At 50.1% G+C, this 22,395-nt stretch overlaps 1 protein-coding gene across 3 annotated transcripts; it reads right to left on the reverse strand.

The window, feature by feature from the left end:
- Positions 1-108: 108 nt before the first annotated feature.
- Positions 109-22,139, reverse strand: SHISA5 (shisa family member 5). 3 transcript variants are annotated; one of them, XM_059939553.1, is made up of 6 exons: positions 21,970-22,139; positions 18,434-18,590; positions 8,116-8,199; positions 1,753-1,868; positions 1,389-1,601; positions 109-1,307 (listed from the first exon to the last, which is right to left on the reverse strand). In XM_059939553.1, exons 1-6 carry the CDS (start codon positions 22,037-22,039, stop codon positions 1,228-1,230), a joined length of 720 nt encoding a protein of 239 aa, XP_059795536.1. In that variant the 5' UTR covers positions 22,040-22,139; the 3' UTR covers positions 109-1,227. The 3 variants fall into 3 exon arrangements, with proteins under 3 accessions (XP_059795536.1, XP_059795537.1, XP_059795538.1); XM_059939554.1 differs by lacking the exon at positions 8,116-8,199; XM_059939555.1 differs by lacking the exons at positions 8,116-8,199; positions 18,434-18,590; positions 21,970-22,139 and adding an exon at positions 3,257-3,365.
- Positions 22,140-22,395: the final 256 nt, after the last annotated feature.

Raw genomic sequence — 22,395 nt, forward strand, 5'->3', positions numbered from 1 at the left:
GACGTCTGAGCCCAATAAAAGTAGGGAAAACAAGGAACTTCAAATACTGGATGGAAATGATACCTAGCCTAAAACCCAATCCCAGCAGCCAAGAAAGGAGACAGCAGCTCCAAATAGTTGGATTTATTATAAACAAGGGTGCAGACCCTAGACTCTCCAAAACACATCAACAGGTACAACAGGTACAAAGCTACTATGTGGTGAGACATTAACGGAGGAATAGGGAACACCGAGGTATGTGTCTGGGCCAGAGCAGCCACCAAGGGTCCCCTCCACCTTTGGTCCAGACGACACCTTGGCCCAGGCGCCCCCACTGCCAAGACAAACTGTGGCCTGGGGTACAGGAGCTGGAAAGCCTGTGAGGCTGGCGCTGGGGAAGCAAGGACTATCAGACATCAGAGTTCTCTGCTCTCTGGGGCAATTTTCCTCCAGGACCCAGGGGTTTCAGCCTCACAGCAACTATTACACACATTTTGAAACAGAAAACAGGCAAAATACTTAGCTAAAAGTAGAACAAAAACACTGCAGGGAGGACACCTGAGTGTGTAGGTGGACAGAGGCCACCCTGCCCACTTAAGGTGGCGGCCAGAGCCAACCAGGGCAGCCAGAACCGAGGGTAAACGTGGCCCTCCAGGTGGTCCCAGGAAGGATGCAAGAACACAGCCCAGGCAGACAGCTCTCAGGGAGGGTGGGGCTCTGCCTGAGGTGTTTTGATATCAGGAGGCTGCCCACCCTCCACTGGGCATGGCACAGGCTCAGGGAGCTTTGGGAAAGGGTCGAGACCCACCTGTAGCCAGTTCCCAAGCCTCACCCACCTGCCTGCATCATGGCTCGGGTTCTTCAAAGACAAGCCTGGGGACAAGCCAGGGCCTTGAGCAATGGCTAGCCATTCTGCAGAAACTGGAACACGAGTGCATCCTGCCTGCAAAAGTCTGTACTATCCTAGTGTTACAATCCCCACTTGCTCTCCCTGGGGTGGTCTGGAAAAGAACTGTTCTTTGAATTTTGCTTGAGATTTCAGGAAGCATAATTTCGAGTGAGGAAGGCAACAAAGTGTGGTCCCAGCAACTCTGGCAAGGATCGTTCCCAACCCCTCATTGGCATCACAAGAAGCCTCATGTACAAACAGGACACACACACCACACACGGGGAGAAAAGGACCGTGCCTGCATACCCATTCACACACACATGACAGATCAAGTGGCAGCCAGAGATGCAAGGTTGTGCTCAGGGGGCTGCCTTCGGGGGGTCCATGTAGGCTGGATTGTAAGGAGGCTGGCTGGCAGGATAGGGCATGGCTGCACCTCCTGAAAACAGAGAGGACACTGGTTGGCCGTGGGCACGGCTGCAGGGGGTCAGGCACAGTTGGAGTCGGTAGGGGTACTCACCAGCCACTGTCTCATGGTAGGCGGGGGGGCCCATGGGCTGGGCCAGGTAGGGTGGTGGGTACTGCGTGGGGTAGGGCGCTGCTGGCATCCCTGGCTGGGGGGGCATGGAGTGGTAGCCCTGGTACGTTGGTCCGGGGTAGCTGGGCGGCACACTTGGAGCTTGCGAGTAAGGGGTGTGCACTACTGTGGTGGCCGTGGTGGTAGTCACGACCGCTGAAAAGAGAGTCCCAGTTAGGACCCCCAGGCCTGCCACCCCTCCCTCCAGCTCAGCTCCATCAGGCCCCTGGTAAACCACGCCCACCACCCGCGGTCGGCACCCTCACACAAGGGGTCACAGTGGGGCAGGTGGGGTGGGGGTGCTTACGACGTGGTCGGCGGCACATCTTGTACAAATAGCAGCAGGAGCAGGTGAAGCAGATGATGATGGTGACAACGGAGAGCACAAAGATGGTCAGTCCGACGGCCACAGTCGTTCCAAACCTGCCAAAAAGCCAGTCAAGGCCCAGGGCCTCTCTCCCCTACCCAGGACCAGCAGTACCCACCACACCCATTCCCAAGGTGCACCCCTCTTGCCGGAGGAGACTCTGGGCAACACAGATAGAGCAACCTCTGGGGTATGTAGCTTGAAACTGTTTCAGCCTCAGGTGTTTCCTCAAGTGTAAAATGGGGTTGACTGAGAGTCCATGTGAGGCCCCTCGCCCAGGGGGGGCCCCCTGGCCACACCCTCAGGAGCATGGGAGAGAGTTCTTCAGGTGCCTCCCCCATACACACATCTTGTCTACCCCCACCGAGCCAGCGGCAGATGTCCATCGAGTACACGCCACAAGCCAGGCACTGTGTGGCTTGAACCAAAAACACAGAGGTGGGCGAGACAGACCAACTCATGGCCTCTGGGAGCCCACAGATCATTAGAGGAGGCAGGTGTTGAAGGGAAAATGACTCAGGAAGCACAGGTAATGAAAACAGGGAGAAGTTCCAGGAAAGGGGAGGCTGGTGTGGCCAGGACAGTGAAGAGAGGCACGCAGCGAGCCCAGGGTAGGGCTGCTGGCCCCCGGAGTGACGGTGAGCTTGCTGGGTGCCAAGCACTGTGTCAGGTGTCCACATACACCCTCGCTCTGACCAGAAGGGCAGGTGGGTAAACTAAGAGCCGGGCGGGGCTGGAGGGGCCCTGCCTTCTGGAAGAGGCCGCCTCCCTGCCCACGCAGGCCCCTCAGCAAGGACCAGGACCAAGTGGAGAGCCCGCCCCCTGAGAACACAGGCCGTGGGTGGGAAGTTCACCAAAGCCGACCTTCAAGGGCACAGCCACAGCCCCAAGCTGTCCTCCCCTGTTCCCCGAGGCCAAGCAGTGTTCCAGTAAAAGGCAACTGCACCAAGCACATCAAAACATGGAAGGGGCTTGGTGAGCTTTAGGCATTCGCCTCCCCTGAGGCCTGGGGGAAGGCTGGGCACCCCCCTTTGCCCCGCCTTGGGTGGAGGGTCTTCCATCTCACAGCCCAGATGGGCAGCACGAGCACAGCAAGGCCCGGCGCACAGCTTTGGGACAGACTAAGGACAGACCCTTCACACTCCAGACTCAAAATACCTGACTGTGTTCGTAAAATAGGAGCCGTTGGCCACTGTGAGGCCCAGAACAAGGCCCCAAGACAGGACCATCAGGTACCCTTCCTGCCTAACCAGAGGAGCCTGTCACTGCTCCTCACCCACAAACTCCTCCCAGACCCTCCACTGACCCAGGGATGTAGACACGCACACCACATTCACACGCAATCAATAGCACTCAACTGTAGGACCACCACCACCGATCTCTAATCTCTCTTTCTCTCTCTTCTGTCTCTGTCTCTGACACACAGTATGGCGCCCAAGCTCACCCCATGTTAGCCTCCACCTTCACTCAGGGGCCTCCTGCACCCCCGGACTTCCCCCTTCCATCATGAGGCCACTCGGTTTCAATCTCCTCCCCTTTCCAGGAAAAGTAAAGCAAATCTCCTCGGCCCTCCCCTACCCCTGACGTCAGAGGCAGGAAGGAGAGATGCGAGGCCTCTTAAAGACACAGTGCAGCTGGCTGGCGGGCGCCCCAGCTGCTCCCAGCTGCACTCCAAATTGGGGCCAGGAGTGGGGAGGGAAGTGCTCGGCTGTCTTCCCGGAGCTGCCTCCCCAGCCCTGCCTGCCCAGGCCCAGCTTCTCCACCCCACTGTCCAGGATAGCACTACCACGGGGTCCGAGACATGCCCCGCCTAGGGTCCCCAAACCACGCTCCTGCTCCGCCCAGCTCAGCGGGCCAGCCCTGTTCCAGCGGTCCCCTCGATGGGCTCCTTCAGCCATCTAAGCCTACCAGCAGACCCGGGGGCCCGCCGGCCCGTCTCCTCAGCTCCTCCTCTCCCACCAGCACATGCTCCAAGCCACAAACCTGCCTGAACCTGAACCTGCCTCACCAGGAAGATGCAGATGCCTCCCCAAGTCCCCTTGGCCACCCTGTCAGGTCTTATCTTGTCACTCCTGCTCGAAAGCCTAGTATGGCTCCTGTAGCTCCTGGGGTCACACAGGAATTTGCTTTATAATTTACTTGTTAAACTTTGTGTGATGTGTGTGTGTATCTGTACTTTTCTCTCTCTCTCTGTGTATATATATATATATATATACATATATAATAGTTGATAATAAAAGGAAAAAAATCTAGGATTTGTCTCATCAGATAGTAACACTTACAATAAGGCAAATGTTAATCTTAATTAAAAGTCTAAATAAGATAAAACCTGTGTGGCCTGGGACTCCCACCCTCCCTCCTGTGTGCTCCAGCCACATCACCCTCCTTTTCAGCTTTTGAAAGCACCATGCTGTGTCCTACCTCAGGGCCTTTGCACACGCATTTCCTCCCGCCCAACTGCCCAGTCTGCTCTTCTCTTCCTCCCACCCCTACACAATTAATTCTTGGTCACTTTTCAGACCTCAACTCAAAACATCACTTCCTCAGGGACACCTTCCCTGACCATGCAGATGAGGTCAGGCTCCTCGATAAGTGCTCTTACAAATCAAATTCTTGTCTACCTCAGTTTATAAACACACATTCCTTTGTGTGAGCGTTTGATTAATGTGCATCTTATCTCCAGCCTGTGGATTCATGGATGCACAGACTGCACCAGCTCTGGACCATCACTGTATCTCCAGTGCCTGGCCATACAGGAGGTGCTCAACAAGTATTTAACAAATGAATAAATTCACTCAGGGACCCCATGGGCAGCACCTAGTAGGACAGCAAGGCACATTGCCCTGAGGAACAGCAATATTTGAGGGGTGGTTGCAGAGTGGGGCAGGGGCCTGTGGCCACAACAGGCCACGACACTAATGGAACCACACCTCTGTGAGGAAGGAATGGGGCTTCCCAAGGCTGAGGCTACCTCCCAGATCAAGGAGCCCAAAGGCCAAGTTCAGAAGGCAGAGTTGGCCTAGGCAGAAAGGGACAGAAGGCCAGGGGAACAAGAGCCCAGGCAAGGAGCTTGCAGCGGGGCTGAATGGGACGGTTCCTAGGAGGCCAAAGACTTCCAACGTCCAGACACTGAGAGGGCCGTCTCTGGAACTGGGACACCAGCACTCTCACTGCGACGCTGGCCAGGCAGCACGCAGCCGTGACACAGTGAGTGTGAGCTGCGGAAAGAGCGCAGTGAGGGCTGAGAACTGACACAGGTTGGCGATGTCCACACCTCACCTAGTGGACCTCCCTGCCCTCCCCCTGCACCATCACAGCAGAGTCAGCGCAGAGGGTCAGCAGTGACGAGCCTGGAGCCAGTGGTTCCACCACTTGGGTGCTTCAAAACACACCATTCCTGCCTGATCATCCTGTGAGTGAAAGGAGCTAGGAAGGGACAATGAAATCAGGACGCAAAAGAACTATGACAGGGAACCAAGGAAGCTCTGGGGAGGGAACCAGCCACTGACCATCAACAGGGCAGGACAGGAGTCACCTGCCAAAGTGGGGAGTGGGTGTAAGACCCACAGGTAACATGGCCACACCATGGGGAGCATGGAGCCCAGGCCATGACAGGCAGATGTGGTCTCGCATCGCTGTGCTCTGACCTGGTGGCTCGTTCTTGGAGGACCCAAGGAGTCACCCAGAGGAAGAGCAGAGGTATGGGGGTGAAGTCCAAGAATGAAGGGGGAGGGGTCGGAGGTGGGGAGGGGGGCAGAGCTGGCACAGGCCCCCTCAGCACATAGGGTCCTTCCCCTGTCGAGCGTCCCCCGAGCTTCCAACCAGGGCTGGACCCCACCAAGGAACCAATGCTCCAATGGACAAACAACAGTGCCCTTGGCCAAGGGGGCATCACACGAATGCTCACCCGAGAGGATGTCTCCTTGGGGCCCAGAGGGGCAGCCACCTGGGGGCATCCACAGGAGATGTGTCACTGATGACCCCATCCCTCCACCCTCCCAGCACCTGCTCCTGGAGCCCTAAACCTTTGTAAGGCAGGTGCTGTGCGCCACACTGGGGCTCTGCTCAGAAGCAGAGGAGAGATGGGGCAGGATGGGGTGGGGGCCCAAGGGGGCTGAGCAGCATCTGCACTCCCAGCAGATGGGCAAGATGGCCTGGTGGGGAGGCAGCAGGGCACTCGCACCTCCGCACCTGCAGGAGGGGAGGGGAGATGCTCCTGAGCTGGCCCCGGGAAGCCACTTCTCCTCTGCCTCCTGGGGGACCTTGTTCTGCGGTGTGGAACCCACATTTCTCACACAGTGCTCAATACTCACTCACAAGCCAGGCCACCTTCCACTTTCCTTCCCCCCTCTGAACCCTCTCCAGCCCCTCCTGCAGCTGATCCCCAAATGTCGCTGACCCTCAACACACTCAATCCCACCCAAATCCGAGCCCTTCACCCGAAACCCACTCCTCCTCTGTCCTGTATCCCCCCATGCAGGGCAGAGAGCAGGACACCACACCGCGGCCCCTTCCCTGGCCACCCTCCTAGCAGGCAGCCTCACCTCACCTCACCCCGCCAGCCCAGCCTCTCTCTGGCCTACACCACCTGGACCAGGAAGCCATGGTCCAGGCTCCCCGCCCGCTGCTGACATCCTCCGGGGAGCAGCCAGAGTGGTCTTCATCCTAAAACACCATTCAGACCCCAGCACTGCCCAGAGCCCTCCATGGTGCCTGCCCAGGACGAGGCCCACACTGGCTGGACATCAGACCCCCTGTGGGGCCAACTGAAAGCCCACAGCCTCGGGCCTCAGCAACGGGGTGCTCCCTGCATGTAGAGGGAGTGGCGCTTCAGGTCTCAGTCTCTGACCAACACAGGGAACAGGATCAGCGGGCAGGACAGAGGGAGGAGGCCCAGCCACAGGCGCCTAGGAGCAAAGCAGTGCCTCTTCCCCTCCCCCACTCACAGGAGCCCTGCCCCAATTCCTCTGCAGCCAGAGAGGCCCACACTCACCCAGGCCCACAGGGCAAGATGGGACAGGACAAGAACCTGGACCCCACTACACAGGCCCAGAGCCCGAAGTCTCTTCCTCCAAAGGGGCAACCAGGCCTAGGTGGACCTTCTCAGAGGGGCTTCTAGACCCACCGAGGTAGGGGGCAGACGGCACGTGGAACAGACTCCGCCAGGAAAACACACAAGCAGCTGCACGCCCGTTCCATCCACGCGAAATGTGCATCACAACACCCGTCACGGTGGCCACAAGACAGGGCAGGAACCTGGCCAAGAGGACTGAGTTTGGGCGATTGGGGTATTCCCCGGCCCCCTGAAGGGAAGGCCCTGACAATAACCATGACCCACAAACCCTCACACAGACTGTGCATCATCAGTTATTCTAGCATCTTTACCACACAATAATCACCCCATCACTATGCACCCTGTACCACCATTGCCCCCATCGCTTTCACCACTGCCACCATTACCCCAACACCAATACCCACCACCAGCATCCCTATCACATCTCCCTGCCACTGTCCCCCATCACCACCATCACCTCCTACCATCATACACCTGCCTGTCACTCCATTACATAGCCCCACCATAGCCCCCATTACCATCAGCCTCTACACCATCAACATGCACTACTCCCCCATTACCACACACCCACCATCATCTACCATCACCCTATCCCGGACCAGGGAGCCAGATGTGATAGGTATGCTGGTGGTAGGTACTGGTGTTGGGGTAATGGTGGCAGTGGTGACAGTGATGTGGGCAATGGTGGTTCGGGGTGCAGAGTGATGGGGTGATTATTATGGGGTAAAGATGCCGGGATAACTGATGATGCACCGTCTCTGTGTCAGGGTTTGTGGGTCGTGGTTATTGTCAGGGCCTCTCCCCACCACCACTGCACCCAGCATCACCACTGTACCATCACCACACACTCAGCATTGTAGCCCCCATCATCTCATCCCTGCCACCACTGCCGCATCACTATCGCCTTTGCCACTATCGTCCCCATCACTGTCACCCCCTCCCCATCACCTACACCCATAGGTCACCTGTGCCCACACCATCACCTAGGTCAATATGAACGCCCACACCTGGCCTTTCCATCATGAACCCCCAACCACAGTCTCCCCCATCCCTGGCACAATGATGAAGACACCCAACACAAGGATCAAAGGTCCTGGAGGTCAGATATGGTGACAGCTTCTCTGGGGCCCTAGCCCAAAGACTCTGTGCCATCCCAGTCCCCACAGCCCTCCTGAGCCCCCTTGTCACCTCTTCCAGGAAGATGTACCCAGCCTGCAGCTTTTATTTACCCGGACATGGGGTCGCTGTCCAGGCTAGAGCGGAACTTCAGTGTCGAGCCCAGCTGTTCCGGTGGCTCCACATTGGTGGGGACGCTGCAAAGAGGAAACCTCACAATTAACATGCCTGCGCCCCACCCAGCACACCAAGAACGAACAAACACTACCTTAGCACACACACAGAACATGCACGAAAGCCAACCCCATACTGGGCCAGACAGGTAACCCTGGGGGCCTCTGGAGGACGGGTATCACACACACCAAGATCTCAGGCTACAAAGCCACACGTCCTTCTAAAGTGCACATGGGACGTTCTCTAGGACAGACCACATGTGAGGCCACAACACCAGTCTCAAGAGATTTGAAAAGACAGCTATCATACAAAGTATCTTCAACCACAATGGGATGAAGTTATAAATCAGTAACAAAAGACACATGCCACAAAGTTAAAGAAAAAAAATCCTAAAAGAAAAACCCCTCATACCTTGGGAAACTAACATATTACAGCAACAACAACAACAAAAGAACTGTGGCTTAAATAAGAAATCATAGAGGAAATTAAGAAATCTGTAAAACTGAATGATAATAAAAATACCATTGGTCAAAATTTGTGAAACACAGCTAAAGAGTTCTTAGAGGGAAATTACAGCTTTAATACTGAGATGGAAGTAAACTGAAGAAGATGGGGAAAACGTAATAGAACAAACCCCCCAAATAAGGAAAGAATTAATAAAGATAAGTGCAAAAATAAAAGAGAATAGCAGCCGTGGAAAATAATAGAGAAGATTAACAGAACCAAAGCTGGTGGACCTCTGGCAAGACTAATCAAGAAAAGGAGAAAAGACGCAAAAAGATAAAAATACAGAATGAAAAGGGGTAAACTATAGACACAACAGAGATTTTAAAAATAATAACTGTCTGGGAATTCCCTGGTGGTCCAGTGATTAGGACTTGGCGCTCTCACTGCTGAGGCCTGGGTCCAATCCCTGGTCAGGGAACTAAGATCCCACAAGCCTCATGGTGCGGCCCCCCTCCCCAAAATAACAATAACTGTTTGAATTGAACAAACCACCTGTGAAAAGGCATTTTTGAAACGAGTGGAGGCAACTGAAGACAGACTAGTACAGAAAGCTATTTTTTTTTCTAATTTTTAAATTTATTTTTTAAAGTACAAAAGTAATATATAAATACAGGCTCATTGTAAAAAGTATTCGAATAATTTTTAAGCATACAGAAAAGTAAATACAAATCCATTTCTTTACATAACATGATCCTCAATACATGTCTTTATCTCTTCCCTTTCCTTAAAGTCTATTTTATCTGATATGAGTATAGCTACTCCAGCTTTCTTTTGATTTCCATTTGCATGGAATATCTTTTTCCATCCCCTCACTTTCAGTCTGTATGTGTCCCTAGGTCTAAAGTGGGTCTCTTGTAGACAGCATATATATGGGTCTTGTTTTTGTATCCATTCAGCCAGTCTATGTCTTTTGGTTGGGGCATTTAATCCATTCACGTTTAAGGTAATTATCGATATGTATGTTCCTATGACCATTTTCTTGATTGTTTTGGGTTTGTTTTTGTAGGTCCTTTTCTTCTCTTGTGTTTCCCACTTAGAGAAGTTCCTTTAGCATTTGTTGTAGAGCTGGTTTGGTGGTGCTGAATTCTCTTAGCTTTTGCTTGTCTGTAAAGCTTTTGATTTTTCCATCAAATCTAAATGAGATCCTTGCCGGGTAGAGTAATCTTGGTTGTAGGTTCTTCCCTTTCATCACTTTAAGTATATCATGCCAGTCCCTTCTGGCTTGCAGAGTTTCTGCTGAGAAATCAGCTGTTAACCTTATGGGAGTTCCCTTGTATGTTATTTGTCATTTTTCCCTTGCTGCTTTCAATAATTTTTCTTTGTCTTTAATTTTTGCCAATTTGATTACTATATGTCTCGGCGTGTTTCTCCGTGGGTTTATCCTGTATGGGACTCTCTGCGCTTCCTGGACTTGGGTGGCTATTTCCTTTCCCATGTTAGGGAAGTTTTCGACTATAATCTCTTCAAATATTTTCTCTGGTCCTTTCTCTCTCTCTTCTCCTTCTGGGACCCCTATAATGCGAATGTTGTTGCGTTTAATGTTGTCCCAGAGGTCTCTTAGGCTGTCTTCATTTCTTTTCATTCTTTTTTCTTTAGTCTGTTCCGCAGCAGTGAATTCCACCATTCTGTCTTCCACGTCACTTATCCGTTCTTCTGCCTCAGTTATTCTGCTATTGATTCCTTCTAGTGTAGTTTTCATTTCCGTTATTGTATTGGTCATCTCTGTTTGTTTGTTCTTTAATTCTTCTAGGTCTTTGTTAATCATTTCTTGCATCTTCTCAATCTTTGCCTCCATTCTTATTCCGAGGTCCTGGATCATCTTCACTATCATTATTCTGAATTCTTTTTCTGGAAGGTTGCCTATCTCCACTTCATTTGAGTTGTTTTTCTCGGGTTTTTTCTTGTTCCTTCATCTGGTACATAGCCCTCTGCCTTTTCATCTTGTCTATCTTTCTGTAACTGTGGTTTTTGGTCCACAGGCTGCAGGATTGTAGTTTTTCTTGCTTCTGCTGTCTGCCCTCTGGTGGTTGAGGCTATCTAAGAGGCTTGATGGGAGGCTCTGGTGGTGGGTAGAGCTGACTGTTCTAGTACAGAAAGCTATTAATGAACTGCTGTTAATGTGCCAAGTGTGTTCCTGATATATGATTATATTTCTTTTTAAAGGACTCACTTGTGCAGATAACAACTAACATTTAAGGAGAAATTTTTATGCCTGGGATGGGTTTTAAAATAATCCAGAAAACAAAAGTAGTGGGAGGTATATGGAACACTAATGTCAGAGTATTGATAACTATGGGAGCAGGTGATGGATATATGGATTTATTATTCTCTCTGCTTTTGTATATATTTGAAAATTCTCAAAATAAATTCTCAAAAAATTAACAAAATAAAATTCAAGAAACAAACAAACAAAACAAAAAAAAATGCAAGAGCATTAGGAACAACTATACCATACTAAATTTGAAGGACAAGTAAAGCTGAGAAGAAAATATTTTTTAAAAATTCAGGGCTTCCCTGGTGGCGCAGTGGTTAAGAATCCGCCTGCCAATGCAGGGGACACGGGTTCAAGCCCTGGTCTGGGAAGATCCCACATGCCACGGAGCAACTAAGCCCGTGCGCGACAACTCCTGAGACTGCGCTCTAGAGCCCACGAGCCACAACTACTAAGCCCGCGTGCCACAACTACTGAAGCTCGTGTGCCTAGAGCCCGTGCTCCACGAGAGAAGCCACCGCAATGAGAAGCCTGCGCACCGCAACGAAGAGTAGCCCCCTCTCGCCACAACTAGAAAAAGCCCGCGCGCAGCAACGGAGACCCAATACAGCCAAAAATATATAAATAAAATAAATAAATTTATTAAAAAAATTCAGTGTGCGTGCTTTGGCAAGCAATAACAAGAGTAAAGCACACCAAGCTGGGATGCAGGGAGGGCGGGGGGAGTGTGTGGCTGGGAAGAGACCTCCATGGAGGTGGGCCTGGCATCTGAAGCCCCTTTTCTCCTGGGGGCATTAGCCTATTTCAGAGGGGCAGCTGAGAGCAGCATTTCTGAAAGCCTCAGGTGGTAGAAATTATATCCAGAGGCCAGCAGGTGGGCAAGCCCTGATGATTCCCACTTACTTGGGCTGGGTCCTGAAAAGCAAGGAGAAACTCAGCAAGAGTTTCTCAGCTCAGCTCTGCAATTAGGCCAAGGTGACCTTAGAGTGCTCAAGTCCCTGGCAAAAGCAATATCAATCCTCCCTGGAGGAAGTCCTAAGGTCCAAATGTCTACAATCAATTTTGCAAACGCAATGTTTGGCACACAACTGAAGATTTTCAGGAACACTAGGACACTAGACAACATGACTAGAAAACAACAGAAACAACTGACAATAGAAATATCCACAGGGGCTTCAAATATTGAAGTTATCACACCCTGACATTAAAACAAAACATACTTTAAGATAACTAATAAGAACCTGCTTTATAAAAATAAAATTAAATTAAATTAAAAAAAAAATACTTTGGGACTTCCCTGGTGGCACAGTGGATAAGACTCCGTGCTCCCAATGCAGGGGGCCCAGGTTCAATCCCTCATCAGGGAACTAGATCCCACATGCATGCTACAACTAAGAGTTCACATGCCACAACTAAGGAGCCCATGTGCCGCAACTAAGAAGTCCACCTGCCACAACTAAGGAGCCCACCTGCTGCAACTAAGGAGCCGGTGAGCTGCAACTAAGTAGCCCACCTGCCACAACTAGGACCTGGTGCAACCAAATAAGTAAATGAATATTAAAAAACAAAACAGGGCTTCCCTGGTGGCGCAGTGGCTAAGAATCCGCCTGCCAACACAGGGGACAAGGTTTCGAGCCCTGGTCCGAGAAGATCCCACATGCCACGGAGCAACTACGCCCGTGTGCCACAACTACTGAGGCTGCGCTCTAGAGCTCACGAGCCACAACTACTGAAACCCATGTGCCACAACTACTGAAGCCCGCGTGCCTAAAGCCCGTGCTCCGCAACAAGAGAAGCCACTGCAATGAGAAGCCTGCACACTGCAACAAATAGTAGCCCCTGCTCGCCGCAACTAGAGAAAGCCCGCACGCAGCAACGAAGACCCAACGCAGCCAAAAATAAAAATAAAATTTAAATTAAAAAAAAAAAAAAACCACAAAACAAAACAAAACATACTTTGTTCAAGGAGATGAAAGGAAAAAAAAATCAAGCAGTTTAGGAGAACTTGAAATATAAAAAAGAAACAAATAAAAATTCTAGAACTAAAAAATTACACAAAAAGATAATAATTTATTAGACATAGTGCAAGATATAATTAATCAACTGGAGGATAGGCCCAAACAAATATACGTACACTAAAGCCTGGAGACACAAAAAGATGGTAAATGTAAATACAAAAGAGGAGTAGGTGAAATATGGAATACAGTGTACAAATGTCTTACATATGTGTAATTAGAGTCCTAGAGGGAGAAGTGTGAGAATGGAGCAGAAGCAATATTTAAAAAGATGATGGCTGGAGTTACTCAGTTTTCCTGGATATCTCCCATAAATGCAGGAGATATGCATGCTATTAAATTGTTTGTTTTTCTCCTAGCAAAAACAAAAACAAAAAAAACAAGCCAACAATTCCAGAAGTACTGTGAACCCCAAGCAGCAAAAATTCAAAGAAAACCACACTTAGGCACATCATAGTAAAACTGCTGAAAACCAAATACAAAGAGGAAAAACTTAAAAATTAGTCAGAGAAAAGATATGTTGCTTGCAAAGGAGCAATAATAAAGCCATCAGCTGATTTCTCAACAGAAACAACAGACATCAGGAGTTAATGGAATGAGGGAACTTCCCTTGCGGTCCAGTGGCTAAGACTCTGCCTTCCCAATGCAGGGTGCCCAGGTTTGATCCCTGGTCAGGGAACTACATCCCATATGCCACAACCAGAAGATCCCACACGCCACAATGAAGATCCGACGCAGCCAAATAAATAAATAAACATTAAAAAAAAAAAGAAGACAATGGAATGAAAGCTTCAAAGCGCTGAACTTTGGGACTTCCCTGGTGGTGCAGTGGTTAAGAATCCGCCTGCCAATGCAGGGGACACAGGTTTGAGCCCTGGTCTGGGAAGATTCCACATGCCACAGAGCAACTAAGCCTGTGTGCCACAACTACTGAGCCTGCGCTCTAGAGCTCACGAGCCACAACTACTGAGCCTGCACGCCTAGAGCTCATGCTCCACAACAAGAAAAGCCACCGTAATGAGAAGCCCACAGACCGCAACAAAGACTAGCCCCCGCTCGCCACAACTAGAGAAAGCCCGTGCACAGCAACGAAGACCCAACGCCGCCAAAAATAAATAAATAAATTTATAAAAAACAAATAAATAAATTGATCTTTAAAGAAAAAGTGTTGAGCTTTGATAACTTCAAAGTGCTGAAAGTTAATAACTGCCAACCTAGAAATCTATAACGAGGAAAAATATCCTTTAAGAAAGAATGTAGGACTTCTCTGGTGACGCAGTGATTAAGAATCTACCTGCCAGGGCTTCCTTGGTGGCGCAGTGGTTAAGAATCCACCTGCCAATGCAGGGGACACGGGTTCGAGCCCTGGTCTGGGAAGATCCCACATGCTGCAGAGCAACTAAGCCTGGGCACCACAACTACTGAGCCTGAGCTTTAGAGTCCACGAGCCACAACTACTGAAGCTTGTACGCCTAGAGCCTGTGCTCTGCAACAAGAGAAGCCACCGCAATGAGAAGCCCGCACACCGCAATGAAGAGTAGCCCTGGCTCGCCGCAACTAGAGAAAGCCCGAGCGCAGCAACGAAGACCCAACACAGCCAAAAATTAATTAATTAATTAATTAATTATTTTAAAAATCACTTAGACAATATTGAAGAATATCAAAGCTTATTATAAAGACACAGTAATTGAGTCTGCTTTAGCCCAGGGACAGACAAATAGACCAATGTAACATAATACAGAGCCTAGAGACAGCCACGCATATGTGGACACTCAATCTGTAACAAACTTGGCACTGTAGAGTGATAGAAAAAAAGGATAGTTTTCTCAATAAGTGGTGCTGGGTCAACTGAATACCCATATTAAAAAATGAAATTTGATCTCTACTTACATGCACTACTACTACTATGCATACTTAAAAGAAATCCATATACATGTGCACCAAAAGATATGTACAAGGATGCTCAAAGCAGCATTATTTGTTACAGCAAAAGAAAGGAAGGAAGGAAGGAAGGAAGGAAGGAAGGAAGGAAGGAAGGGAGGGAGGGAGGGAAGAAACAATCCAAATGTCCATCAACATTAAAATGGATCAACTGTGGTATAAAACTTAACATACACCAATGGAAATGAGCAGACAACACAACATGGATGAACTCACATGTTGAGAGAAAGAAACCAGATAGGAAATAGATGTATGATGTCATGTGTATGTCTGTGTGTGTGTGTGTGTGTGTGTTTAACAGGTATAGCAGTTTAATGGTTACTTTTTGGGATAACAGAGGGAATACTGATTGGTAAGTAACATGAGGGGGCTTCTGGGATGCCATGATGTGCTAATTCTTGCCCTGGATAGGTGGTGGTTACGTGGGTGTGGATATGTTTACCCTGCAGTAATTCACTGAACTGTACACATTATATTTGTGTACTTTTATGTATGTATGATATATACTGCCCCCAACCCCAATAAAAAAGCTAAACTATAGAACTTAGGGATGCATGTTTGGGTATTACAGCTCTAAAGAAAAGCAAGGCTATATAAAAGTTAGAATTATCACTATCTTAGTGCGATGAGAGGAGAGACAGTGATTGGGAGTAAGTTCAACAGGACTTCTGATGTCTTGACCTGTATAGTGGTTATGCAGATATTTGCTTTGTGATAAATCACTGAGTTGTACATTTATTTAATGCAGTTTTCTGTATGTGAATTATATGTTACAACATAACAGAATAAAAAACAATCTCAAGGAATGAGTTTAACAGCATATTAGACACTTGAAGAATTGAATGAACTGAAAGGTTAGAAGACATTATCCAGAATGCAGCACAGAGATGAAAATATGGAAGAGAGACTAGGAGATGTGGACACTGGAGGAGAACATGCAGCACGTATAAATGGAGTCCCAGAAGGAAAGGAGAAGGAGAAAGGGCAATACTTAAAGAATAACAGAGTATTTTCTAGAACTGATGAAAGACACTAAACCACAGATTTAAGAAGCTCAAACATAACATCATAAATTTAAAAAAATCTATACCTAGATATATCATAGTGTAACTGAAGAACACCAAAGACAAGAAAAGAAAAATCTTAAAAAGCTGTCATAAGGAAAAAAAAAGATTTCTTTTAAATGATGGACAACTGACTATTGAGCTGATGTCTCAACAGAGATAATGGGAGTCAGAGAAAATAACCATCAACTTAAGTCCTGCTCAGATAAAATATTCTTTAAGAATGAAATCAATATAATTTACCATATTAACAGAATAAAAATAGAAAAATCATCTAATTATCTCTAAAGATGCAGGAAAAATATTTGACAAAATTCAAGATCCCTTCATGATTAAAACTCCAAGCAAACTAGGAACAGAAGGGAACTTCCTCAACCCAATAAAGGGCACCTATGAAAAAGCTACAGCTAACATCATACCTAATAGCGAATGCTTTCTCCCTAAAATTGAGAACAAGACAGGGATGTCTGTTCTCACCATTTCTATTCATCATTGTACTGGAGGTTCTGGCCAGTGTGATGAGACAAGAAAAAATAAAAGTATACAGATTGAAAAAGAAGTAAACATGGGACTTTCCTGGTGGCGCAGTGGTTAAGAATCTGCCTGCCAATGCAGGGGACACGGGTTCAAGCCCTGGTCCGGGAAGATCCCACATGCCGCAGAGCAACTAAGCCCGTGGGCCACAACTACTGAGCCTGCGGTCTAGAGCCCACAAGCCACAACTACTGAGCCCACATGCCACAACTACTGAAGCCCACGCGCCTAGAGCCCATGCTCCACAACAAGAGAAGCCACCACAATGAGAAGCCCAGGCACCTCAACGAAGAGCAGTGCCCACTCGCCGCGACTAAAGAAAGCTCGCACGCAGCAACAAAGACCCAATGCAGCCAATAAATAAATAAATAAAAGAAAAAGAAGTAAACACTAGAAGAAAAAAATGGAATGAAAACAAACCAATACAGTAAGTGAAAAAGAAAGAAATATAGAACGAGACAAATATAAAGCACAAAACAAGAGAGCAAATATTGAATATAATCCCAGAAATACCAACAATTACATTAAACTTAAATGGAATAAATCCTCCTGTTTTTTAAAGCTACCAGAATAAATTTTTTAAAAAAAAGAAAGAAAGAAGACACTTATAAAATGTAAAGACAGCAAAAGGGTAGCAGTAAAACAGTAGAATATGATCCAACAGGTATGCAGCCTGGTGTCGCCATTCCCCAGAGAATTTTGCAACTCCTTAGTCAGTAACTACATGCACCTCTCTGACCTGGCAATTTGCTCCACTGTACTTGGCAAGAAATTCTCACATGGCTCTGTAAAGGAGGAAGTATATGAGGATGCCCACCGCAGTTATCTATGATAGCAAGTTTTGGACTCACACCACAAAGAATGACATGGCAGTAATGGGCACAGGCCAGATGTACACACAGCAATGTGGATAGGTCTTACAAACACTGCACTGACTGCAAAAAGTAAGAGGGTTGGGCTTCCCTGGTGGCGCAGTGGTTGAGAGTCTGCCTGCCAATGCAGGGGACACGGGTTCGAGCCCTGGTCTGGGAAGATCCCACATGCCACGGAGCAACTAGGCCCGTGAGCCACAATTACTGAGCCTGCGCGTCTGGAGCCTGTGCTCCGCAACAAGAGAGGCCGCGATAGTGAGAGGACCACGCACCGCGATGAAGAGTGGCCCCGGCTCGCCGCAACTGGAGAAAGCCCTCGCACAGAAACAAAGCCAAAAATAAATAAATAAGTAAAAAGTAAGAGGGTTCACTGTGCCCACAGAATATAAACTTTGCAACACAAATAATCGAAAGAATACAACAGACTGACTGGTTGCCTACAGAATAAGAGGGGAATGGAATGGTCATGGGAGACTAAAATAAGATGGTGTAAGATGGTGGAGGGTTGTTCTTGCCCAGACCAATGATGGTCACCTGCCATGAGCTGAGCAGTATGACTACCTCAACCCTCTATACCTGTGGCCAAACACAAACGAAACACACAATGTGGCAAAGGGAGACACACACAGGGTCCTAGAACCTTGGTTCCAGCCTATGAAACACTTTAAACCCAAGATGCAGTGTAAATCCACGGGCCATGGCAAGAGGACACAGGCATGGCCCACAGTGGGCTACACGCCCATGCACTATGCCCTCCAGGGTCCACAAGATGATACCTGCACAAATCACATACAACCCCCCACCAGGTGCACACACACACTGCGGGGTACACTCACGCCAAGGTGTCCACCCTGAGGACACGTTGGTACAAGTACACACCCAGGGGTGAGCCACAGGGCCCGCTGAGGCCACCAACCCCTGAGAAACCTGCTCAGCCCTCGAGATGGCGGGAGAGAGGAACAAGGGACTACCTGAGGAGGGTCTGGGGAGTCCAGCCCAGAACAAGGACTCCCCAATCCCCCACCCTCAGTGATCTGCCACCATCTCGAGAGGGCTGAGAGGAAAGAGGGGCAGGCTCAGGCCGCCTACCTTGTGACCTCCGATGCACCCACCTGGCCTCCGGAACACCACACTCTTCTCCATTCCACACAAATTTCTTCAGCACATCAGAGCAGCAGTACTGGTCATAACAGGTGCCACAGCAGAAATCAGGACAGAACTTGGGGAAGAGGTTGTGTCCAGGGGAAACCATACACACCTCACTGTGGGCTGGAACAGAGAAACACACCGTTCATCTGTGGCCATGGGGCCAGGCCTCAGCCCTGTCCCAGCCAATACAGCCCCTTCCCCAGCAAGGCCATCTCTGAGCCATCCCACTTATTGGCCACCTCTGGCCACTGCCCCAACCAGCCTTGCCCTCTCCCCTGGGCCACAGCAGAGGTGCCAACCTGGGCTCCCTCCCTCTCCAACCAGCCCACTTGCCCTCCAGATGGGACAGTGAACTTTCTACGTGTGAGTCTGACTGGGCCACTCCCCACTCTCAGGCCATGGGATCAAGCCCAGAGTCCACAAAGCAGGGTCCAGACTACAAAGGACCTTGAAGTTCACCCCATACTCTGCCTGTATTCTACCTGTTTCCCATCCTCCACCTTCAAATCTACCTACCCATCAAGGCCTTACTCCAGGCCCCCTCCTACAGAAGCCACCCAAGCCCAGCAGTCCCAGCTGCTGGGGACCAGGCACTGGACTGACCCGTTCTTTTTTTTTTTTTTTTTTTTTTTTGCCCACACTGCACGGCATGTGGCATCTTAGCTCCCCCCTGCACTGGAAGCTCGAAGTGGACTGACCCATTCTTTTTTTTTTTTAATATTTTTTTTATTAATTTATTTTATTTACTATTTTTTATTTTTGGTTGCATTGGGTCTTTGTTGCTGTGCACAGGTTTTCTCTAGTTTCGGTGAGTGGGGGCTACTCTTCGTTGTGATGTGTGGGCTTACTGTGGTGCCTTCTCTTGTTGTGGAGCACAGGCTCTAGGAGCACGGGCTTCAGTAGTTGTGGATCGCAGGCTCTACACCGCAGGCTCAGTAGTTGTGGCGCACGGGCTTAGCTGCTCCGCGGCATGTGGGATCTCCCCGGACCAGGGCTCAAGCCCGTGTCCCCTGCATTGGCAGGTAGGCTCTTAACCACTGCGCCACCAGGGGAGCCCAGACTGACCCATTCTTAATCCTCACTCCCCGTCCCTACAGCTCAGCTGCAGCAGCCTCAGCCCCTGCTGGACACTACGACTTCAGGGGCTGCCCCTCACAGATTATAGCTTTACAGCAGGCTGCCTCCTGACCAATTCACCATTGGCCACAGTCACTCCCACCACAGAAGTGTCCATGCGGTACTTAGCCCTGGGCTGGGCCTGCAGTAGGCACCTAGGAAATGTTTGTGCCCTTAGAGGCCAGGGCTCTGAGGCAATGGCACCATGTGGAGCCCCAGAACCATCACAAGGCTCTTAGCCAGAGGTGGGATCTAAGTATACCTGGCTGACAAGTGTGGAAAATGACCACAAAGTTTGCAGACTTCCAGGAAGATGTTACAGCCAAATGTTCCCACGCATCTTTTGGCTACATTAGCACAGATCTAGTGCCCACCAGCAGGACAGAATGGTCCTGGATTCTGCCTGGACAGACCCCAGATGGAACACCCAGTCCAGCAAGGCCCAGATGACTATGGTAGGCTGGGGATAGTCCTGATAAACCCTGAGGTAGAAAGTCCTGGCACAGCACTGGGACTCTAAAGACCCAGCCTGGTTGGTATACTGAAAGGGAAAATTTGTCACCCCTAAATATTCCTCTTTGGGGACTTCCCTGGCAGTCCACTGTTAAGACTTCGCCTTCCAATGCAGGGGGTGTGGGTTCGATCCGTGATCGGGGAGCTAAGATCCTACAGGCCTCGTGGCCAAAAAAACAAAACATAAGACAGAAGCAATATTGTAACAAATTCAATAAAGACTTTAAAATTGGTCCACATCCAAATAAATAAATAAATAAATATTCCTCTTTGGCCTAAGGATTATTTTAAGCAGATTATTTTTAAGAAACTGCAGACATAGGAGAAGCTCTGAAAACTAAGAAGTTACCCTTTTGTAATAGACATTTGTAAGTATAAAGGAAATCTCCATTTGTAAGGGTATCTCCCTCCCTGTACTAGGAAGAGGGGGATGACCTTATCTCTAGAATCAATGCTGAAGGCATAGATTTAAATCTGCATAACAACCTTACCCTTGTTTACTGGGCTTTTCCTGGTAACTTCCCATAACTGACCCCCAGTAGCCTCTTTTGCCTTTAGTTCAAGATGGTATTTAAGGTGAGGGCTTCCACCGTTTGGGGGAGTTACTCAGTTTTCCTGTGTCTCTCTCATGTATACAGGAGGTATGCATGTTGTTAAACTTTTGTTTTTCTCCTGTTAATCTGTCTTACATCAATTTAATTATTAGACCAGTCAAAGAACCTAGATGGCAAGAAGGGAAAATTTTTCCTCCCCCACAGTACCATGCACCCTGGGGCCATTGGCAGAGCAAGGTCCAAAGACAGAGGCACTGACTGACCTTCTTGAGAAGGGACAACTAGGAATGGGGTGGTTGGTGGGGGAGATGCTTTATTCCTGGCAGCTCCAGGCAGAACCCTGCTCTGGGCAAAGCTGCAGGGCAGAGGATGGGACCACCAACAGGCCCAACGTAGCCAGCTGTCCACCTGCCAGCAGGTACACTCAGCATAGCCCATGCTACTGGGAGGCTCAGGCAACCTACCTCCAGCAGGGCCATTACAGCCTTTACAGCCACAGCCCAGCCCAAGCGTCTAAGCTGGGCCTGAAGACACACACAGGTGAGTCTGTTTGAGCCAAAAGCCCATGACACAAATGTTCTTCTGATGCCCAGACGCTCTGAACCAGGCTGTCCAGACCTCACTGGACCAGAGAACAGGGCTCTACCTTCTCACTTTCCCAGGTCCTCCAGATTCGTCCCAGTCCCAAGGAAATAAAGTCCTTCCCTTGGAGGAAACCACCCACCCCAGAAGCATTTTTGGCTTCCTATGGAGGCGGGTGGGGGCAGTACGCTCTTCCAATCCCTACCCATGAAAGGCCCCCAGCCTGGCTTCCGCCATCTGTGATTCATCCGTCTACAATCAACACACACAGTTAGTGTGTCTCCTCCAACCCTGGGGGCCAGCTTCAGCAGTCTCCAGGAATACCAGGGCCATGGAGGCAGAGTGTGGAGGCTCCCAGCCAATAAACAGAAGCTGAGGGAAGGCCTCTGATGGAGGGGCCAGGCCTCCCTGCTGCCACCATGCCCCGCTAAGGCCAGGTAGGGAATCCTACCCACCCCCTTGGAACACTAGAGGACAGACACCTCCCCCTTCCCCATTCTACGACAGAACAATGATGGCAGCTGCCTGGGGTCTGGGCAGTGTCAGTGCAGACGGGAGGGAGGCTGGAGTGGAGGAGAGACCAGTCGTGGGGTCCGCTAACTGCCTCGGAATTATTAGGGCTCGTTTGGGGTCACTGCGGGGACGGCGCTGTCCGGGCTCCTACCAGGGACGGCGCGGACGTGGCCACCCCCCATGCCTGCCCGGGATAAACTCCCCCACCCGCCAAGACTCACCACCCGGAGGCGCTGGTAGCAGCAACAGCAACAGCAGCAGGATCCGAGGCGCTGGGGCCGGCGCGGCCATGGCTGGGCGGGTGGGCAGACGGGCGGACGGACTGACGGTCGTAGCGCGGCCACAGCCTCAGCGACCCGCTCGGCCACCCGCTTCCTCGCCTCGCCCCGCCCTAACCCGCCCCGGCCCTGCCCGGCCCGGCCCCGCCCGGCCCCGCCCGGCCGTTCCGGGAACCCCGCCCGGGAGGGAGAGGAGGGGAGGAGGAGGGCGAGGGAGGGAGGGGAAGTGGACGCCCCTCCCAGCCTCGGGGCTAGGCACGGTCCGGTGTGGGCCCCTCGGGACCGGCTCTCAGACCCAGGCGACCACCGAAGCTGCCTTCGGCTCTCGGGGTCCTGTCCACCCCCAACCCCAGTCCCCACCCTGGGGCC

The sequence above is a fragment of the Balaenoptera ricei genome, chromosome 11, assembly GCF_028023285.1.
Source record: "Balaenoptera ricei isolate mBalRic1 chromosome 11, mBalRic1.hap2, whole genome shotgun sequence".
In the NCBI taxonomy this organism is placed as follows: domain Eukaryota; kingdom Metazoa; phylum Chordata; class Mammalia; order Artiodactyla; family Balaenopteridae; genus Balaenoptera; species Balaenoptera ricei.